We start from the raw sequence: 14424 nt of genomic DNA, 5'->3' as shown, positions 1-14424 counted from the left end.
ATTTGGCTCCACAACAAACCACTAGTTTATGCAGGTTCCTCCTCATGAGAGCAGTGGTAAGTGTTTGAAAACCCAAGTGAAAACCAAAATCATCATTTTCATACTTTTTATATTAACAGGAAAACTATTCTTGCAATTGTTCCTTGAAAAACTTTGGCCTCCATGGGACATACCTGTGCTCTGAGAGCAGCAAGTAGCAAACTTTACCAGGTCTGGGTTCAGCTGCAAGCTGAGACAGGCATTGCTGCCCTTTGCTGCACTGCACCATTCAAGCCTGATGGAAAGCCCATAGATGTGTCTTTAAGAACTGGACTTTCAGTTAATTGCAGCCTTTATTTAAAGATACAACTTCTCTTTCAAAACCTCTGCAGCAGGAAACTGGTGTTTTCTAACTGCCTGGTTAGTTTACGACCTGCAAAGTTTTTCGATGTACAGCACTAATGATATATTTATCCTTAGACTGGATCAACACATCCCTGAGGACCAGCAACATCCAGTTCCTACCCATTACCCATGAGAAAGTAAACCACCCTCTCAGTATGGGATAAAACCTTTTCATCAGCCATAAATTAAGGAGAGTCTCTTGCTTCCTTAGCAAGTCACAATTTACACATGTAAATGCACACACACTTGTATCTATCCATTGAATAGTATTTAGTGCAAAAAGGAGGTGAGGACCTCCTCTGGGTTTGGGGGCTGGGTGTTGAGCTTTGTGGTTTTGAGGGGTGATGAGTTATCTTTGCATCCTAATTTTTCAGTATTATCAACCTTTTCCTGTTTGAGAATCACACTGACACTTACCATAAATCTTTTCCTAACTGGGTTAAGTTTGAGGAACTAGTAAACCTGAATCCAGACCTCCTTGACAGGTTCATGACTATATTTCATGTTCTACTTAAAAATAGGATGAACAAGAGACATATTTAGCTGAACTGCTTGCAGTGAGATACATGGATATCAGTATTTTTTTAGGTGCCGATCCGAATGCATCTCATTCGAATATTACAACACAGTTCCAAAACAATAGGATCTACATTTCTTCTTCTTTTTTTTTCTTTTTTTTAACCACTCTAGATTCGTGGGTTTTTCAACAAAAGCCTTGTACAAAAAGCTTAGAAATGCAGTGGGTCAAAGCATCACATTAGCCTAGGAAATTGCTCAGCAGTGAAAGCTGTCATTTTCAACACTGGCATCAGAAGGAGCCAGTCATTACCCACATATTTCCTCTGGATTCAGCATTTGATGGGAGTGAATTTGAAGGCCTGGCCCAGAGTAGTCTGAAGTTTTAATGATGTTCTTCACAGAGGAACTACTAATGAATTAATGGATCGTGGGTTAAGTTCTGTCATTTCCATTTTGTCTCTTTAACCTTTGTGAGGTCCCTCACTGAGATCTTGTGAGTGATACAAGGCCCTTATCTTAGCAGGACAACAAGGGAAAATGTCTGATCCGTGTGAATCCCAAGTCCTGCTATCACTAAACAACAAATGAGAATTTTTCAAAGAAAATCTAAAGCTGCACTATCTCTATCCACTGTTGCTTTTTCAGGTCCCATTTGGTAATGTCTTTCCTCTGTAGTTATAGCCCAAGCATGATGCATATTTGCCAAAAGCCAAAGGCACTTCTAAAATAGCCACTGAATTAAATATTTTCTGTATTAAGGACATACCTAGTCCTGCTCAAAATTATGCTTTTTGCACTTCAGTTTCTTAACTCTGTAGGACACCCAAAACTCTAATGAAAATCTGTTTCATCCAGTTATTTTGAAGTTCAAGTTCAAGAATGAAAGTTAAAAACTGAGAACAATTTTTAACTATTAAAAATTGGTTTCTGTCACTTAACCAGATACATATAGTTTCTGTTGAAGTTGGCAATAATTCTGCTGCCACTTGTAAGCAGAACTTCCTAATTTACTTGGTAGCCACTGTAAGAGCTTGGTTTTCACCATACACACCCAAACCTCAAGATCTGTGTTTTATAGGGCGAGTGTTAACACATTTTCAAGATTGGAAAAGACAAAAATTCCACCAACTGTTCCTGTCTAATTTTGCTTGTTACACTAATATGCAACACAAAAATGTTAATATATTGCATTTTTCATTCCTCTCTCTAAAAAAAAAAAAACAAACTGTGAGATCACTCCCGTTGGACATGAGGAAAATGGTTCCGTTTTGAAGAACAGTTTGCGTGTACCACATTTCTAACCATGATATTTCAACCCGCAGGAAGGAGCACATGGACCTTATATGACTGAAGGCAGAGTTTACGTAGTAGTTAATGTAGCAGTACATTTAGTAGTTAATTTTAAAAACAGGCAGTTTTTAAACGGGATAGAGAATTCCAGCCAGGGCTCTGGCACTGCTGTTTCGCTGTACAGGGGATGTAATGCAATTTCCAGCTGCAGCTGCCGCTGAACAATCTGTTTCCCACCCCACTCAGATTTTAAGGGTCTGACAAATTGCACGCATTTGTCACTGCTCCGTATCCAGCTGCAGCACAACAGTCCCACAACACAGGGCCACTGAGAAGGTGCATTTCTGCCGTGAGGAGCTCGCGTTTAGCCCATACATGGGCTACATTAGAATCACCGCCGGCGCCGCCAGAGGCACAGGAATGTCCGCGGAGGTCGCGGCGGCCGCGCTCGCAGGGCGCGCCGGAGGACACACACAGAGCTGAGGGACAGGGACAGGGACAGGACAGCTCCCCCTGGTGTCACACACCAGCTACTGTTCCCATCAGGAATCTCCCGCGGCCCGGAAACCCTGAGCTGCTGCCTCAATCACTTTTCCACCGCCAGGCAGGAGCGGACCGAAAGGAAATGGTAAATCTGGAACGCGCCTGGAGCAGGTTGTTCACCACCTTTGTCCACAGCCCTTTGCCACCCACTGTGACCCAGACAATTGCTGAGCAACAAGTGGATCCCGGTTTGGCCATAGTTAGAGCACGAGGCAGTGGGGAGCATTTCCCACTGGAAGGGCTTCAACCAGTCACGCTAATGGTTGTGACCGGCCAGGGATGGGAACTGGGTCAGCCAAGGAATTGCTTCTTCAGCACTTCCCAGGGACATCATGCGGCGGCCTGGGACAGATGGAGGACCGTCACCTCACATCTTTGCTCTGGAGGGGTTGTGTCTGAGGAAGCTCAAAGCTGAGTTTGCCTGTTTTGGGAATGGCAGTATCAGAGCTGACTAAAATGTACCAGGTCATAACCCGTAAGTGGCTTCAGAGCCCCTCTGCAGTGAGTCTCTGCTTTATGGTAGTCCTCCTCCTGCTTGGACGCCTGTCTTAGAAAATAGGTGTCCTCATTCTGTGATCAGCTCCTTTTTTTTTTTTTTTTTTTCCCAAGGGAGCCCTCATTTGAATCATTAAGGCTTACCCCCCCCCCCCCCCCCCCTCCGCCTTGGTCTCTTGTTCAGTTCCTTTTCCTTGGTCCCATTGCTGAGCCTTGCTCTCCAGATCCTCTTGGTAGTTCAGGTTTCAGGAGGTTACATTGAAAGGATAGATAAAATTCAAGTTACAATAGAAACGAATGCCCAGGGCATTTACAGTTCAAGTCAGATTCAGAAGGTGCAACTGTAGATAGTGGCATATATCTTTTTGCACAAGGCTAACAGCACCTGGAGCCAAATATTTCCAGAATCACCACCCCTTCTCACTATCCCTGTAATCACCCTTGCTCACACAGGACCCTCTGCCATAAGCTCACTCCATCATTCCTCCTGCCCATCTTTAGTGTCAGTGCTTTCTTTGCATTTCCACCAGAAGGTGGCATTATTAAACTCCACTGGAGCTGAAAGTTATTCACGGTTAAAGCAGGGCACCCCAGTCAAGCAAGTGGAGTCACTGATGAGCCAGTACAGAGTGTAAAAAATACGTTTATGGAAAGTAAGAAAAAATTCGTCACTACATTGTGCTGATGGAAGAAACATCAATTTCTCTGAGGTTTTATTTATTTGCTTGTGAGCAAATGAAAGTCCGTGGATGTAAAATTAACTGCATTTAGTAGTTAATTTTAAAAACAGGCAGTTTCACCAACAATTCACAAAGCACATCAGAATATCCTGTGGATCACAAAGATGTCAGAGGTGCTGCAATGAAAACCTTTTGTTGTGCCTGTCACAACTTTATTTTGGTGTCTTGAGTGCTACTAAAAGTGAACTGAATATTGTATAAGTTGGCTGAACAGCCCTGGCAGTTAAACAGCTTTTCCATGCCTGGGCCTTAGCAAACATGGAAAGATTAGTAATTAGTAAGACCAAGTGTTAGTTCTTTCTCACTCTTGATCCTCTGCAAATACTTTAGTTTTTTAACTAGCCTACTTTTTAGTACATCTGCCATGGGAGGAAGATGTCAGGAGAATCTTTGAAGATGTAGGTGTTTAGGATATGGCCAGTTATTTCAGCAGCTTTTAAAGGCTACCTGCAACTAAAGTGTTGGAGGCTTGCGGGCACCAGTACAAAGCACACAGAACACAAAACCTTTACACCACATTGTCATCCTTCCTTTGTATTCAAGCTCATCACCACAAACAAAGTGGCCTGAGAACAATTCTGCTATTCACCACAGCCTTGTCTTTTTTTTTTTTTTTTTTTTTTTTTTTCTCTTCAAAAAGACCAGCCTTTAACAGGACCTCATAGTGATGATTAGGTGATGGCTGGGATATTTAGAAAAAAAATATTTCTATCTCAGGTATCAACTGCCCCTCAGACTGGAAACAGCCCTAATTTCTTACCTACCTGTAGAAACATCTTGGTAACATTTAACAGATCACTGAACATGATCAAGAAAGCTCCCTGCTGTGCCATTTCACATTTAAGAATGGTTTTTTGTATCAGTAATTTTTATTTTAAGTAAAATTCAGCATACAAAATGTCTATTTCTGTCATGTTTGGGGTGAGAAGTTTCAGTTCTTTTTTTTATGAGAAGTTCTGTCCATAGCAGCTTTGCAAGCACAGCATGTAGAAAGAAAGCAAATTAGGCTAAGGAAAGGGATGTCTGACACCATACACCAGTGGATACAAACAGTAGAATGCACAGGGCTGGTCCACTGAATGAAAAAAAGATGAGGAGAATTGCAGTTTAGCATTGAACAAGGAAAAGATGGTTTTGGCTTTAATCATTTCCTTGTCAGCACAAACAGGTATCTTAGCCAAAGGGAATTCATGCATTCAAAAAGATTGAAGCAAATTGTGAGTGAATCACCTGAGGAACAACAACAGTGATTGTCTCTAAAACTAGGAAATTATTCACTTCCTTTTTTAAGTTCTGTCTCAGATTGCTCTCAGTTTTGCTGCAGGAAACTTGGAATACATTAAAAATTACAAAGAAAGGAATTGTACAATGAACTGGTAGCACAAACACTGCTGACAAGGAAGGATGGGAGCTACAGATGGGCAAATTGTGATCCAAATTCACCTGAATTGCACAAGAGGAACCCCACAAGGCCAGACCCTGCATGAAGGAGCTGGCCACCTGATGGAGAGGATGGTTTGATGAGGAAGGTAAATGTTTGTCCATCTGTGACTTTTGCAGCCTGGATCCTGCCCAGATCCACACAATCAATCAAAATACTAATTCTTGCAATAGTTGTCCCTTTTTATTTACTGTCATCTGGTTCTCTCGTGGACCAGCCTCTTCCAATGAGGATTTGTCTGAATCGTTTGTCCCTGGCCAGCATTGAGATCAGACAGAATGGATGGTGCACTGGCATATCACTGGTAAATATCTCACAGCCTTGTTAGTGGATTAGGTAAATGTCTATTTCCAGTCCTGCCTTGGGCAAGACTCCTAGGCCTCCTGTAAAATGTCAAATTAATGGTAAGACTTTCCATAAAAAATGGGAGTGGCTGAGATAATCTTTTGGTGAGAAGCAAAGTTTTTTATAGCATGGGGCTGTTCCACATTTTGCTTTTATTAAGTTCCTTCCTGTTGCATTTAATGTGCCCCCCACACACACACCATCCAATATAAAAGTTAATCTCCTTCCAGTCAGGCCAATCAGGCTTGGTCCACCCCTGAGAACTCATGATTTATTTGATGGGTGCCACATATCCTGATACCATTTAGTAAAGAGGTTAAATGACCTCTTCTTTTCTTCCCCTGCAAAACCTTTAGTTTTACAGCAACATCACTGAGAATGCTTCCCCCTTTTCCCATAATCTTGCCAACACCTGCCATTCTCCTTTTCTTGGTCTCTGCCACATTCTCCACGAAGCATCTGCAAAAGACAGGCCACCATGTGTTACAAGGGGACCTCAGAGCTCCCCGACTGGAGCCTACAGTTATACTCAGCAAATTCCATTCTTCTTTCTCCCCAAGCAATTGCAGGACCTGCACTCACAGCATTTTTCCTCTACTTTCTGCATTGTCTCATTTGCTCAGAGATTTTTTTTCCTGTTTTCTCTCCAATTTTCCTTGCAGGTTCTCTCAGGGACTCTGTTCTTTGGTAAGCCATCAGAAGGTATTTCAGGATTCATTCTCATCCTCTTGATTTTCACAAACTGGCAGATATATTCTTTAAACTGGCAGATATATTTTTTACTCTTTATTTTCTGGAGTTCACACACCATAAGCTTTCAGCATCTGTAGCTGCAACCATTTTTTTCCTTTTTGTGGCTGAGCATTCCTCTTTTCTGCAGAAATACTCTTGCTCAGTCTCCTTACAAAGACAGCCTTTCCCATTTGGCAATTTAGCAGGAAGTGAGTTGGTATTATGGCAGGTCCATTTGCTACTCGAAAGCCTCCCAAAGGACTGGGCAAAAGGCACCGTGCCAGGTAGGTGCTTTCTCCAGGCTAGTGCCACATGGATCATTCTAAACTGGAATTCACATGGCTGCAGACTTTTTCCCTGCTGACAGTATGGCTGAAAGATCAGAAACACACCTGAAGTGTGGCCTGTGTGCTAAAGACAGGTCTTGAAAGACTGCTGCTGATGGTCAACACATCTTGCAAAATGTTGTTACAGATGGGAAATAATTTCTTAACTGAACAGGGTTCTTACAGGTCAAAGAGATTTAATATGTGGCTTCAGTTCTATTCACCTCTTCATCTGGAAATGAAGAATAATCATCACTGATGAAATTAAAAAAAGATACCTAGTCTGATAGAGCTGAAAATAATGAATGAGACAAGATAAGCATGGAGATGGTGGTTTATTGAGGAGAAAAAAATTACAGCCAGAACTAAGAAACACCAATGCTTTAAGAGAGCATTGTAAAGAGCAAGAGGTGTTTTTTTCCTGAAAAGCATGTACTCAAAGAAAGATTTTCTGTTATATTTATTGTGGCTGAAGAGCTGAACTTGTGGTCCTAGTGCAACAAGATGTCAAAGAAGAGATTATTGAGGTCCTTACAGAGACAAAAAAAACAACAAGAGGAACAGCTTCTGGTTTCTGTGAGCAGAGCCGATGAAAAGGGTACAAGAGTGTTGTCTCTTATCTGATGTCCACATCTTTTAAGGACTAGTAGTAAACTGAAGAGAAAATGTGTGTGATCTGAGGAGCAGTAACTTGTACTGGAGGAACATCTCCCAGAGACTGATTTAAAAATCTCTACCGATGCAGATTGTGAAAGACGACTGACAAGGTCCTTCCCATACAATTGTTTCATTCTTGCAAAACCTGAAACCAGTAGATCCTACATCTCATGCTGTCTTCACATCAAGCTTTTCAGCCAAATGTAAGTTTCTGGGCAGTGTAACAGTGTCAGAGGCATATGAGATAGCAGCAAATAGTATAACTGAATAAAAGCTATACCTGTGTCTGGAATAATAACAGAAAGCGAACAAGAAAACATATAGTCTTTTGTGGACAGAGATGTCTGATTCTTCCTACTCTCACTACCACCTTCTGTAGATTTCTTGTTTCTGCTTCTCGTTGTGTCCTTTCGGTTTATGCTGATCACAAAGAAGCAGGCTCCCCTGTTGAGAAATGGCTTGTACTTCTGCTTGGCTGGAAAACAGAGACCAGCACCTGCCAGTTGCTGGCACAGCTGTTCTATTAGCAGGACTCACAACCATCCTGCTTGACTACCAAATGTCCTCTGTGCATCTTGTCCCTTCTCAGGATACCACAAAAGACAAATAAAGCCCATCTCACTCTCAAGAGAAATTCACAGAAGCTGCTGAGCTTCCTGCTTTGACAGAGAGCCATGGCAAACCTCAGCACTTTGCACACTCTGCCCTTAGACCACACTTGTGTGCACACATACTACTTCTTACTCAGTATTTTGACCACTGTTTCATTTTGTGCTGGTCAATGGTAGGAGGTATACAAAACCTGTGACAGAAAGCATCAAGCAAAAAGATAGTGTGAATTAACATGCCTTCATTAATTTTTTTTCGTAAGGTAAGTAGGAACTAGGAAGATCAAAAAACAGTGATTAAAAGGAGCCTTCCTTACACTAAATCTATACAGCATTTTTCTTCTGAAATTACATAATGCAACTTGCAAGATTAGTTATCTGTCAGAGAAGGACTAGAAACACACTTCCCACACACACACCAAGTGCCTGCCTCCACTCTGCTCACTACAGATGATTTTTTTTTTCTGAGATTTAGAAAAGAACAAGGTTTCAGGTGAATGAGATCTGAGTGACATCTATGCTTAGTGACATCAGTTTTAATGATCATTGGATTAGATGAAACTGCTTTAACTACGTAATCAGTCTCCCAGTGGAAACTGTCTTTTTTTAAAACATTATAAGGTGTGTTTAATTCTATTTCTGACTTAAAGGGACTATCTCTGAAGAGCACTGAGGAGAGAACAACTTGTGATACAATCTAAGGAAGTTGAAGCTTCCGCTAAGAGAAACAGCTACCTAGTGGCATCTGCTTTTTACAGCTGGTGGATACTGCTGTGTGTGTAGCACCTCTCTGGCAGAGCTACCTGAAGTGAAGCAAGTGATTCTGCACCCTTAGAGCAAAAAAGCTTCTTCACATCATCTGAGAAGAAAGGACGAGAAGAGGTAAAAATCATAAAATGCAATTGCTCAAACATTTGTGTATCATGTACTCTCACGAGATGTGTGAATCTAATGCTTTTTTGTTTACCTTTTATAGCTGCTCAGGTAATTTTTTAAGGCAGCTTTAAGAGTTCTTGCATCATCAGAAGTGGGTGTATTCTGTGAGCATATGTTTTTAAGTATTCAAATAGATTAGATTAGATTCAGGTATGTCTGGGTGCAGTTGCTGCAAAGCTGTGATTTCTACACCATTGGTGTCAAACGGTTCTATCCTTGTGACTTGTAAATCAGACTAAATTCCTCTCTGCGTAGAATGGAACAGAACTCTAGGATGGAAAGGTGTCATGCTTGGGATTGCATACAGTAAGTCTCAGATTGTTTGTCAATTAATGTTTAGTCAATGTTTGCTGGTATGTAGCAGCAACACAGGGCAAAGACAAGTAAAGCAAAGAAACTCACTTCTCTTCTGCTTTCTATTCATAAAATGAAGACAAAGGAGAAGAACATAGTTCAGGCTTAGAGTTCTAATATGTTAGGTTAAAAAATGCTTCTTATGATGTGAATAACACACGAGTAAGAACAGAACTCAGACTTGAATTTCTGGTATGTTAGGCTAAAAGACTGATGCTGTGATATGAATAACACACAGACTCATAAGTCAGCAATATATTTGCCCCGTGTCCAACTTACATCACTTAAAACTCTGTATGTACCTATTAGAAAAGAGCATACATATCAAGATGACAAATACCTGTTACTCATTTAGCCACTGGAAGTAAGCACTTATTGAAAGCTCATGACAGCTTTCAGTAAATGTAATTTTGTAAGAAAAGTCTCATGCATGTATATCACTGTCTTATGATGGGTGACATATGCCTGATGGGAAAGGTGGGTGAGAGTAATTCTGAACTGCTATGAACAATGAGTTTGCTTTTTACTTTGCTCTATGTGGAACTTAACCCTCTCTGATTTGACACCTGCGGCCCACATCTTTCTTTCCCATTTGCTTTTCTGTCATCCATTTGAACATCCTTTTGTGCCTGACATACAAGTTGCACATTGCTGCAAGCACTAAGCACATGCATGCTAAGGACAGTACCTTGTTCATGTGTGCACATGCAGCCATCCTATAATGCTTACATAATGTCTGAGAACCTGCAGCGAGTCGTGTGCCAAGCTGCGGGTCAGCCACTCGTGATTCAGGTTTGTGGAGTAACCACACGGTCTTTGAAAAGACATTGAAAATCACTGACATTTTTATATTCTTCCCTTCTCAGAACTGGGGGAAAAAACATGAGTTCTTCAAGTACAGAGTCCCTTGAAGTTGAACGCTCAACCTTTTATGAGTATTACGATTCTTATTACGATGCTCCAAAACCATGCAGTAAAGAAGGCGTCAGAAGGTTTGCAGCCTCCTTCCTACCTGTTCTGTATTCCCTGGTATTCCTGGTCGGGCTCGCTGGAAACATTCTGGTCATCGTGGTCCTCTTCAAATACAAGAGGCTGAAGAGCATGACCGATGTGTACCTGCTAAACCTCGCCATCTCAGATTTGCTCTTCGTTTTATCCTTGCCATTCTGGTCTTATTTCACAGTAGACCAATGGGTTTTTGGAACTCCCTGGTGTAAAATCATTTCATGGATCTACCTGGTTGGGTTTTACAGTGGGATATTTTTTATTATGCTTATGAGCATAGACAGATACCTGGCAATTGTTCGTGCAGTGTTTTCCTTGAAAGCAAGGACCGCCTTCCATGGCTTGATTACTAGCCTCGTTGTATGGCTAGTAGCTTTTTCAGCTTCTGTCCCTGAGCTTGTGTTTAGAGAGTCTTTTAATGAACAAAATTATACTACCTGCAAGCCGAGATTTTCGAGCAATATCACAACATGGAAGCTTTTTTCCACTTTGGAAGTCAACATTTTAGGGCTCCTAATCCCTTTTATAATCATGACATTTTGCTACTCCATGATCATTAAAACATTAGTTCACTGTAGAAATGACAAAAAGAATAAGGCTGTGAAGATGATTTTTGTTGTCATGATTGTGTTTTTCTTTTTTTGGACCCCCTACAACATCGTTATTTTCTTACAACTGCTGGAATTTATGGGAGTCATTAAAGACTGTCAAATGAGCAGGAGTCTGGACTATGCTTTCCAGGTAACGGAAATCCTTGGCCTTTTTCACTGTTGCCTCAATCCAGTCATCTACTTTTTCATGGGGGAGAAGTTTAAGAAGTACTTGAAGATGCTCTTTAAGAACTGGCAGTTACCTGGGTATTTCTGCAAGTGGTGTGGAGTTCACATCACTTACCACACTGAATCTACCAGCTCATTCCACACGCAGTCTACAGGGGACCAAGACGCTCTGTAATGCATTTCAGACCAGCCACCAAACTCTGCAGCAAGCAAACTGACAGCAGCAGGAACTTTGAAAAGCAGGAACTTTGAAAAGCTAAGCAAATGCAGACACATTTAACAATAAGCTAGTGTCAGATAATTACTTCCTTCAGCTTTATTTGTGCCTCTAGATTTTCTGAGTATTATGACAGAAGGCGTCCCAAATGTGAAGCATGGGAAATGGACATGCAAGGTTTCTCTGCTGTGATTACAAATCACTGCTCAGCTCTGTACAAAGCACTGCACTGCGTGCCTTCTTTTTCACCAGCATCAAGACACTGGCCTGCATGGAGGGGCAGAGGTGAGACAGCACCTTGGCATCAGCACATGCACTTGGAAAACATATTCATGTATTCAAGGATGATTATAACCATATTTTTTATTCTGCACTTGATCTGTGTAGGACTTGTTGATTAGTGACTCCTAGGCAGCTATCAGCAGTACCTGCTACTTTTAAATGTTTCATTTCAGGGGGGATGATGTACCCCCTGTCTTAAAGAAAAAGGACAAAATATATTCTCTATGTGCACAAAACCACAAAGCAAAGCCATTACTTTTCATTGTAGGTGCATTTTCTCTCAGGCTGACATATATGTCTATATGTAGGTGTGTATATAGGCATTTTAAATTACTTTATCACTGTAATTCAGGATACAAATTCTGTATTTTAATTAACACAGAGAATATTTTGAATATTTTTGAATAAAAGTGTTTTTAAAAACTTACTTTCTAGCATGTGTGAATAAATTTGGAGCATATTGGCTAAAAGCAAATATATTAAAATTAATTCCCTTTCTTCCAAAAGTACTTAACTCCAAGACTCAATTTTCATTCATTGAAGATGTATCTGGCAAAACAAAAGAAAGGAAAAACAGAGATTGTGTAGAAAGGGTCTGTCATAGCTTAGAAACCACACATAGAATCCTTGCATCTGATAACAACAAAATGTGATACCCTGGTAGCCGTTCACAGAATATTAATTAATCAGAGATCTGTAACAGGAAGTTCACACAGCAGTGTTTAGATTTTGGCACAAAAATGATTTCAAAAGAGGCAAAAAATCAGTGTGGTTGGCAGAGTTGAAAGATATGTATTAGAAGATATTTCTGGTGTGTCTTTTTGCTGGACAACAACAATTCAGATTACTTATTATAAACCAGATGAATTGTTTTCTTACACTCTTAATAATAAAGTGCCTGCTCAGCATTCAGCCAAGGCTGCAAAGAGCAAACAAGGCATTAAAATGCATCAGCAAAGGGCTAAAGAAGAAATGTAAAAATAATGTAGTGCCATTGAACTCATCACTCTAAATGAGAGATATGAGTGGAAGCTCATCGCCATGTGACCTCTCTCATGATACAAGACTAAAAATAAAATGCACTACACTTAAACCTCTCACAGACATGTATCCATCATAATTTTGGGAATCTTTTTGCAGTTTGCTGAGAATGACAAGCAAGGATCTGCATTAATGCAGATAATCATAGCTGTGGAAGACATTACTTGAAGTAAGAAAGAGCCTTTATTTCCAAGAAAAAGACTATAAATTCTTACTACTCAATCTTAGAAGCCACTGCATAAATCACTTGGAAAAAAACTGATAGAAAAAGTGGGTTATGCCATGCATCACCTTTTTTGAAAAGGAAATGGAAGACAAATTTCAAGTGTGAGCTGCTTCAAATTCTCACACTTGTTAGTGAAGCCATCACAATATCCCAAGGGAGCAGAGCACATCATCCTCACAGATGTTGATGCTAGTAGCAGAGGCATTGTGAACTGTTGAGCTGTGCACTTGTCTGGTGCACAGACTGACCTGGAAGCCAGACAGCTTCCACTGCAGCTTCTTTCTTCTTCGTCCTGCTCTATGATCCCTCTAGTCAGCAAGAATGGTCCTTGCTTTCCAGACAAAGGGAAAGGCTGCCTGTGCTGGCCTGGCAAAAATGATGGTCAGCAAGGAACAAGCAACCTGTAGGCTATTGGCAGCTGTGATGTAAGAGACATCCAAGGTGAAGAGTGGTATCAAGGGATGGCGTGCAGGCTGGTCCAGGTCTGGGCAAACTGTGTGGTGAAGGAGGTGCACCCAGCAGCCATGCAGCAATGCCACAAACAGAGCCAGTGCAGAGCTCCTCTCCCACGCAAAACTCAAACGTGCCTCATGTCACTGCTCAGCTTTGTGCCCCACTGTCTGTGCACATTTCCCTTGGTCAAGAAGGTGCCTGGTGCAGTGAAAACTCCTCCCAGGTGAATGTTGGTATTGTTCCTCTGTGTCAAATAGCTTCTTCCAGTTCTCCCAGTAATATTCACAGCTGTTCAATGCATGTGCTGGAGAAGCAACTGAGCTGAAAGTTGTGCTCTGAGCAGCTTTGCGGCATTGGGTGCAAAGAGGAGCTCATGTTAAATTGATGGGTTCAGGAATTCAGGTCCTGCGACTGGAGCTCATTGAACATGGGTGGCTTCCTCCTCTGTCACCTGAACAAGCCCCCCTCCTCCATGCACCAAGCTGCAGTGGACAATGCCACTTCTCTTTTGAGAGGGCTTTGAAATCCGCTGATGAGAAAGGACGAGATAATAGTACCAAGACAGACAAAAATAAAGTAGGGATTTTCAAAATGTCATTTGACAAAAGTGTCATTTTAGCTGAACAAGAGTTTCCAGCAATGAAGAATGTAAGTTCAAACCCACTGAACTGTGAAACAGAATGGATAAACATTTGAGTGAAGGAAAGATGATTCATTCGTAAAGGCATGTTCTTACATCAAGGTTCCTCAGAAGGTCACCCTGCATCCTCTCTCAACTTATGCTAAGCAGCCACAAAAAGGTAGATGAAGGGGAAAATCAGCTTATTAGATTAAATACAAATAATGATGAAAAGATAACAACAAGTTGACTGGTTTTCATTGCATGCTTAGGCCACCACAGTCACTCCCTAAACAAAAAGCTGAATTAGACATTTACTCTGGAGGACAGCTTTAATCGTGCAGAAGCAGCACAGTCGTCAGCAGCCTGCTCCCAGTCAATCTGCTCCTCTCAGTCTGAGAGCCAGTGAGGAATTGCAATTCTCTTTCCTAC

The 14424-nt window shown here is 41.3% G+C and overlaps 1 protein-coding gene across 1 annotated transcript; it reads left to right on the top strand.

Moving 5' to 3' along the window:
* Nucleotides 1-8741: 8741 nt before the first annotated feature.
* LOC136362491 (C-C chemokine receptor type 4-like) lies at nt 8742-12080 on the top strand. Its single transcript, XM_066321061.1, has 2 exons — nt 8742-8962; nt 10237-12080. The coding sequence occupies exon 2, from the start codon at nt 10253-10255 to the stop codon at nt 11327-11329; it is 1077 nt and encodes a 358-aa protein (XP_066177158.1). The 5' UTR covers nt 8742-8962; nt 10237-10252; the 3' UTR covers nt 11330-12080.
* Nucleotides 12081-14424: the final 2344 nt, after the last annotated feature.

The sequence above is a fragment of the Sylvia atricapilla genome, chromosome 1, assembly GCF_009819655.1.
Source record: "Sylvia atricapilla isolate bSylAtr1 chromosome 1, bSylAtr1.pri, whole genome shotgun sequence".
Classification (NCBI taxonomy): domain Eukaryota; kingdom Metazoa; phylum Chordata; class Aves; order Passeriformes; family Sylviidae; genus Sylvia; species Sylvia atricapilla.
Note: the sequence above shows the minus strand (reverse complement) of the source record. Positions and strands in the feature narration are given on the sequence as shown.